Genomic DNA, 8,345 nt, shown 5'->3' with positions numbered 1-8,345 from the left:
CTGGGATTTTATTGACTGCTTGATGATGATACCAAAGTAAAATCAGATGAAATATTTAAAAAATATCAATTTGATGGCTGTTTTGAGGAACACAGAGGAGGCATTTGAGTGGAACAAAACCGTTACCACCAAGTCTCGTGTGAAAATATTGCCAAGTCGGAGTTCTGCAAGGGCTGCCTTACAAAAACCTGGTGTCTGCAGGGGAGTTCAGAGTGAGAGGTAGTCTTTGAGTTTCTCCATAATGGCATTCATTCCATCAGCTGGAACTATCATAACAGTCCTCAAAGGCTTCATTGGTACATCATCAAAGGACCATCTGCCACCCAGGCAGGTGTCGCTCTCCTCTTGCACAGAGTAGTTGAACTTCAGAAGGGCTTTCTGAAGGACACAAATAAAAGCATTCAGGTTAAAATTCTTCATTAGCATGAAGACAATACATCACCTAAACAAAGCAAAAATAATGAACCTATTATGCCAGGCTTATTAAGAAGTTTTCTCCCATCTCTAAAGGTCCACTCAAAAAAATTCCGCTATTAAGCGTTTTAAACTATCTGCTTTTCACAGGATTTATATGATTCATATTAAATTCTAGAATGACTGCTATCATTACAGTTTAGGATCAGAAAAATTACCTAAGACAGAGGGGGAAAAAAAAAATCAATGTCCCCTTTATACTCTTACTGTGCCTTATTTTAGGTCGTTTTAAGGCAGCACCTCATTCCACACAATCACATTAAGAAAGGCCAATCCTTAGAAGCTATTGTGCAACTAACAGGGATCCTGGACAGGAAAATCAGGCTCTTAATAGACCTTCAACCCTGGAACAAGAGCAAACCACTGTGTAATTCTGAGAATTAGCCAAAACCCAGATAAAAGGGACAGCAGGAGAATGCAGGTGGAACTGAGCCGGCACTAAAAGATGATGGATTGGCGTGGACAACATCTGGAAGGCCTGAGGCTGTGAGAAGGCTCTGCTCCCTTCATAGCCTACCCTTAAAACTGCTCAGAGTGCTAAAAATTAACATATCTGCAAGGATATGAGGAACAGTAATTCCCCTCTTTCACACTGCCAGCAGAAATCAATATTAAGGGCACGGGCACCAATATAAATCCTGAGGAGAGTTTCAAAAAGCTCTTGGAAAGGCTGGAGCCACTGGAAGACATATTTGTGCTTCTCCAAATAGGCAGGTGTTTATAATGTATATTATTTCTTTTCAGGGATATATATACTGCATACAAAGTCCCTTTTTATTAGCTTTCCTAGGCAAAATACCTGATGGATAAGGAATATGTATCTAAGAAATGTTTCTAGTTTTCCCACAAGTCAGATTAAGGAGTATGAGCTGAACCATTTAGTAGAAAAACTTCCCTAACCACTTCCCTTTGCAGGGAAAGTTAAAATCCAATCTCCTTTTAGGTTTGCTTCCCACTAACAGTATCTCAAGGCTGTAAATTTAATTTTCAAAGAACCACCACGTTAAATGAGGGGCTTTGCTCAAGAACAATATGAGCAATGGAAGCCCTAAATTTTTAATCAATTCCAAGTCTGGTTATAATAGATTTCCTGGTTATAATTTTAAGGAACAGAATAAAGCCCAGGGAACTGCCAAGTGGAAAAAGGCTTCTCTCTGTTTTATATGGCTGCAAGTGTCTGCCTCATCACATTTAATACTATTTTATGGCAATCTAATTAACCTTCTGTGTGATCAGGGAGGATATATACTCCAACACTAATTTAACATACACACATTCTTAAATGCAGAGACCCTACTTCATCTAACACCCTCCATAATGTTTAAAATGAATTTGTTTTTTTTTTTTAAGACTGTTAAAAAAAGAAAAGCACTTTCAGTTTGAGTCCACCCACTTGAGCCGAAAATGACTGCAATTTACTTGAAAGCACACAATTAATTAGCCTTTAGAATGCCAGCCAAAACAACAAAGCAGAGAGGAACACAGAACAGCCCTTCTGGAATGTGACACCCAGGGACACACGGGCATCACAGGCTGCTCCCTGTCAGCTTCTCAACAACACCGAGAGCTCAGGTTCAGCTGCTGTGGCAGGAACACAGAAAGAAAATCCCCAACTTGTTACGGCACTGAGGCAACAACATTTCCCGTGGCTAAGAATGAATTCCCCCACTTACATGTTCCTTCTTCCTAAGAAATAAAATTACAGCCCTACCACAGCCTCTCACTGAGAGTCATGAATGATCACACACAGCAACCCTGGCCATTAACCACACAGTGCATGTGCAAGGACTTCATCCTGCAGGCACTGCCAGAAATGAAAAATAATGGTCCCTTGACAAAGCAATAATATTGTACAATAGGATTTTTAAAGCTTGGGAAAAAAAAAACACCACACGACAAAAAAATTCCTTGCATTTCAAAGCACATTTTTAATTTAATTTCCTGCATCTTCCCCTCACCTGATTTGGCTTGGGACCAGAACTGTGTAGACAGATTGCCTTAGGAGATAGGAAGTAATATTTTCATCTCAGTATTTTAGCACTTTTTATTAATATACTCGCCCTGAGTAGAAGAGACAGAAAAGGGAAATGAGAGCTACTTGTTTGGATCTTCAGAAGTTTTTTATTCTGAGCATTTTTTGAAAGTAACAGAAGGTGACCAGAAGGAAACACAAATCAATACACAAAAATAGCTTGATTGCTCATCTCTCAACACTACTCTAAAAAACCCTGGATTTAATTTAAAAGGAGTTATGGTCATATCTTGTTAAAAGCTCCTCTTAAATTTAAGGTAAAACACCTTTTTCGGTGATACATAAAGAAAAATTAACATCTTAAATTAAAAGTATCACGTGTTACCTCATGAAAGAATTCTTCCTCTGCATTTGCAAACATTAATTCCTCCTTTTGCTGATTTCTCCCTTCCCTCCTCTTAGAATTACTCTTTGTGGCTTCTGTGAAGGTTTTGCTGATAAGAAGATAATAGTGGCACTTCCCACAAGGTTTGTTTGTTCTCTGTGCCTCAGTCAACTCTTTCCTAAAGATAAATAAATATTTACACATTTAAAAACATGTTTACATACACAATTTAAATCCTAAACAAGTATATAATAAACCTTATATTGCATTAGCATAGAAAGGATATTCATATTGCAGTCTATTATTTTATGAGTGCCTCAGAAAATAAATTTTGCATGTTTATTCCTAGTACATAAATACACTATTTGCACTTTAAAACAATAAAAGTATTGATGTCTTTCCACACCTCACAAGATAACCCCTTTTTCCCGGAATCTTGTTCATAGTAGGGAGTCTGTGAAGTGATTCTAAGTGCAAATCTCCTTAAAAATACATCACATTATCACTTCCATGAGGAATTATAACTGAAGACACTGAAAATAACTCTTGCCCAACCTTACGTTAAACATGTTGCCACTGAAACACTCCAAAACCTTTAGGAGAAAGAGGCTGAAATCTGAATTTCAGCTGTCACAAGTGCTGTATTTGTGGTGACTTCAAAGTTAAGCTTTCAAGCACCTCATTTTTTTCCTCTAAAAACCTTCCTGACCAACTCTATCTTACATATCCAAGTCAAAATTCCTTAAAGGTCTCTTTAATTGCTTAAATGAGCCTGTCCCTCAATCCAAATGCTCCACTCCAGAGCCAGGCACTAACACATGAGAAGAAATATCCAAGTTGCTCCTAATCAGCGCCCTATAAAAAGTTCTCATTTTTAAATTTTCCCAGATCAATATGAAAATAATCTGCAATACAAAGACAATCTAAACACAGCTAAATATAAGCTACACACAACTATTTCTGTAGTAGAAACGCACATATTCTTCACTTATATCCTCTTTTTTGTATTTTGTGTATATTTTTAAACATTTTTTATATTTTAAAGTACAAAGAGCTTCCCAAGCCTAAAGATATAAAGAAAATTTAAAAATTAACTGAAGACCTTATATGAGATTAAAACAATTTTTTCTGTCCCTGCCTTACTTACATCTGTAGTACCACCTGTCTTAACATAGCTCCACATAAGTAAGATTTCCGAAAAAAATATGAAGTACTATTCAACATGATGTCAGAAAAAAAACTCCAACAAACTTACTGGAGCTGCTGGTGCATGGGCAGAGCAATCTGGGGTGGAACATTGATGAATCTTTCACTGAGTATGAGGCCCACAGGCTTTGTACAGTCACTCAGGAGTTTACTCAGTTGTTCCACTACGTGTTGGTCACAGTTCTTCTCGCAGCGACTCAGAACCAGCTCTTTGATTTGCTCAGCACACTGTGTACCCTGCAATCAAAAGGTGTATTTTCTTTACCTTGCAGAAGGACTATTTACACGAGAAGACCTTGAATGTCACCTTCAAGGGGATTTCCTGCAGGCCTGGTGGCAATTTCCTCGAGCAGCCTCCGAAGCACTGAACAATTCCTCTGAAATCGTTCAGCAGCCCCGAAGCTGAGGGCAAACAAAGGTTGGCAGCTGATGGGAACACAGAGCACTCCACAGCAAAACTCCAAACTGAGGAGGATCAAAGTGGAGAAACACAAGTGACTGACAGCTCAGTCACCCTGGAATTACTGGATTTAGTTTTAACTCTTTGACCTTCAGCAAGTTACTACAACCAAAAAAAAAAATCTAAGTCACGTGTGACTTTTATGACCCCACGCTGGAATTCAAAATCCTGATCCAGCTGTCCAGGCTTGTCACACAGGGCAGAAAGCAGGATGCAGCCTCAGTTATCACTAACTAGATATTAATGAGGAATACCAACCTTCCTTTCTGTTAAGTTCAGGCAGCTTATAAAACCAAAGACCTCATCATCATCATCATCATCATCATCATCATCATCACTACTGTCCTCCTGGACTTCTGCTTGCTGTTGAAAGAAAGAAAAAGCAACAACTCAGACTGACATTCTATTTCCACTCTGCAGCAAAAGCTGTTTGTCTTCCCAGGAGATGCTCAGCAGATGACAACCATCCAGGTGATCTGTACAAACATAAACTGCAAATTCTGGTGCTGCTTCACTGAACATCTTGCTGTACTCAGAGCCAGCTTTATATAAAGCCAGGTCATGCATCTTCTGCAGCAGGGGCTTTTGAAAGGCACTAAAGTTTGATAGCTCACATTTAATAAGCAGCATCTCGGTCCAAGGCACGGCAATATCTTAAGGAAAAGCAATTTTCTGCAGTTTCTAAAGCAGGGGAAGTAAACCTGCAGTGTCTTAAAAACCACAGAGCAATAAAGCCTTGATAGGGAGTGGGACAAAGAGCTCAACAAAACTCCACAATAAAAAAAATCTGGGGAAAGAATTGGGGATCATGCAGCTGGAACAGAAGGATCATATTAAACCTGGACAGAAAAACTGCTGGCACGGGACAAAAAGTGGATGTATAGCAATGGCTTAACAACACAACTGTGCCAGGGGGGCAGCTTGTTTGGGTTTGAAAGCAATGTGGCCATGATATCTCGAGCACCACACAATATTAAGCAGCTTCCTGAGCCAGCAGAACTTGTTCAGCAATCATCCCTGGATCCTTTTCTATGCCCAAAGAACTCTGCACAAAAAAAATCTGCACAAAGGGTATTTCTGGTCTCTATCTTTGTACCTCCTGAGAATGCAGGAAAGACCCAAGCTCCTATTTCTTATGGAGAGGAGAACAAACTTCTCCACAGCATTTTCGGCATTACTTTCCTACTACACCAAAATTCAGAAAGTGAAAAGACTTTCATATGTAAAAAGAAACCAATAATAAATCAAATTCATTCTTTGGTTGAAAGCAGGCATAGAAAATTTCAGCTCCCATAAAACAATTACTCTCAAAGCCAAAAAGCAAGATACAAATTAAAGCATCCCCTTCTGAAATACAGAAATTATGTCATTTCAACAATTATTGTACTGTACTTACAAACATAAATTCTATCTTACCTTGATAATACTTCCAATATGGTTCTGTTGTATTAATATATCAGTTAACTCAGAAGTGTTAACAGGAGCTTTTAGAAACAACTGGAAGACAGGAAATAAGTATTAAGTTTTAGGCACTGGTAATATATCAGGGGCCACTTAGTAGAAAATAAAGTCAGTAATGTCTCTAAGTTGCCATGGAATACTCTGTTCCATTTTTAATTTCTATTTAGTGAGGTTTTTTATTTAACTTCCTTCAATATAATACTGTAAAGACTAAAAATCAGCTTCTTGAAGTACTTTCTCCTGGACCCTCCACACACAAGGTTTCCTGGGCAGCAATTAACATTATGAAGACAGAAAGATGTAATGTAAAAGAATAATCCTATATTTCATTGGGTCAAGTTATGGAAACCACGGTTTAGGAGACACATGTTCACATGCAGCTGTAACTATTTAATCTCCATGAGCTGAAGAACAGTAAAACTATAAATCAATACAGAGAATGTGAACTGATATCTCTGCTTCACTCTTTAGATATTATTTATCACACTGGACATACCAACCAAGCTAATAAGTAGTCAAAGTACCTGTTGCAGTAACTTCTTAATCCCGTTGTAGTCATTGTCTGATATGGAATGTGCTTCAAATTCAATATTCACTTCCTGTGAAGAAGTAAAACAGAGAATATCAAACACACTTGGCAAGAACCTGTATCAAAACAAATCTAAATATGAAGACAAGTAATGGCAGATATCAGAAATAAAACTTATTTCCATGTTTCAGCAACCTTGGTAATTGTTAGTTATCATTTCTTCCGTGAAAGAAGCAGAGCAGCTGTGGCTGCCCACCCCTGGAAATGTTCAAGGCCAGGTTGGATGGGACTTGGAGCAACTTGGTCTAATGGAAGATGCCCCTGCCCAGGGCAAGGGGAATGAGATGAGCTCTAAGGTCCATTCCAACCCAAATAATTCGGTGATTCTGTCTAGTAAGACAAGGAAGGTCTACAGAGGTTAACTGAGACCACATGATTTACTTGAAATTCTTGGAATACTCCAGGTACAACAGGTGTAATAAGGCTAAAAAGAGAGACCAAACATTTTGATGCTTCAAGATGCTAAACTACGTATTTTCAAAGAAACACCTGGAATTAAAGCTGTAGGCTCTTGTGAGACTAAATCCTGGTACAACATCAGGAAAAGGGCCTGGTGACAGAATAAAGGGGAAAGACTTTAGGCTAAAGGGGGTTAGCTTTAGATGGGATATTGCGAAGAAATTCTTCCCTGTCACGGTGGTGAGGCACTGGCACAGGTTGCCCAGAGAAGCTGTGGCTGCCCATGGATCCCTGGAAGTTTCCAAGGCCAGGTTGGACGGGGCTTGGAGCAATCTGGGATAGTGGGAGGTGTCCCTGCCCGTGGCAGGGGGTGGAATAAGATGAGCTTTAAGATCCCTTCCAACCCAAACCATTCTAGGATTCTCTGATAAAAGGAAATCAGAGCAAATCCTCTGTGCTGAGATCACTATTGCCAAGCAGCTCCAGCCCCACACCTGAGCAGACACAGACACCCCACGGGCTGGGTCTGTACAACTGAGGCCTTGGGAACACCAACATCTGAAAAAGAGTTAAAAAACTGAAGACTTTCAACAACAACAAACCGAACACGCTTTATATCACCATTACCGACACACAGGGAGCTGCACTCGAACAGGAACGGGAGCAGCACCCACCGCCCCAACATGGGCATCACAAGGGCATCACAGGGGCACAACCCCCTCCGGAACATCCCCTAGACATCCTAAACAAACACCCTCCTAAACATCTTCAAGAACATTCCCCCGAACATCCCCCGAAACATCCTCCTACACACCTTACCGAGCATCTTCCTAAACAAACTCCCTCCCAAACATCCTCCCGAACATTCCCCCGAACATCCCCCCAAACATCCTCCTACACACCTTTTACCAAACATCCTCCTAAACAAACACTCTCCCAAACATTCCCCCGAACATCCCCCCAAACATCCTCCTACACACCTTACCAAGCATCCTCCTAAACAAACACTCTCCCAAACAAATTCCCTCCCAAACAACCTCCCGAACATCCCCCCAAACAAAAACCCTCCCGAACACCCTTAGGAGCATCCCCCCAGATATCGCCCCAAACATCCCCCAAGCCCCCTCCCGACCCCGCTCCCGGCGCTCTCTCCCATCTCCCGCAGCTCCTTTGGACGCCGGGAGCGGCGGGGCCGGGCCGGCTCGGCGCGGGGCCCGCTCCCTCTCACCTCATCGATCGGCTCCTCCGAGTCCGAGCCCTCCGAGCCGTCCGATCCCCCGGATCCCGACTCCGATCCCGAGTCGCTGCCGGGCCGGTCCCCGCCCTGCGGAGCGCGGCGCTTGGCCGGCGTGGCCATGGCCCGCGGGGCGCAGGCGCGGCCGGAAGGGACGTGTGGCTG

General features: G+C 41.3%; 1 protein-coding gene across 2 annotated transcripts; it reads right to left on the bottom strand.

Annotated features, from left to right (window-relative positions):
* Positions 1-85: 85 nt before the first annotated feature.
* On the bottom strand, positions 86-8,326 carry BCCIP (BRCA2 and CDKN1A interacting protein). Of its 2 annotated transcripts, XR_001873891.1 has the most exons (8): positions 8,175-8,326; positions 6,483-6,557; positions 5,914-5,994; positions 4,756-4,860; positions 4,087-4,274; positions 2,832-3,009; positions 2,433-2,535; positions 268-378 (listed from the first exon to the last, which is right to left on the bottom strand). XR_001873891.1 is itself a non-coding variant. In XM_017809194.1 (7 exons), exons 1-7 carry the CDS (start codon positions 8,301-8,303, stop codon positions 208-210), a joined length of 927 nt encoding a protein of 308 aa, XP_017664683.1. In that variant the 5' UTR covers positions 8,304-8,326; the 3' UTR covers positions 86-207. The 2 variants fall into 2 exon arrangements, 1 of the variants encoding a protein (XP_017664683.1); XM_017809194.1 differs by lacking the exon at positions 2,433-2,535 and having other exon boundaries at positions 86-378.
* Between the last annotated feature and the right edge of the window lie 19 nt (positions 8,327-8,345).

The sequence above is a fragment of the Lepidothrix coronata genome, unplaced genomic scaffold (genome assembly GCF_001604755.1).
Source record: "Lepidothrix coronata isolate B3197 unplaced genomic scaffold, Lepidothrix_coronata-1.0 Scaffold25, whole genome shotgun sequence".
NCBI classification, from domain to species: Eukaryota; Metazoa; Chordata; class Aves; order Passeriformes; family Pipridae; genus Lepidothrix; species Lepidothrix coronata.
The sequence above is the reverse complement of the archived record's forward strand: the minus strand, read 5'-3'. Positions and strand labels throughout refer to the sequence as shown.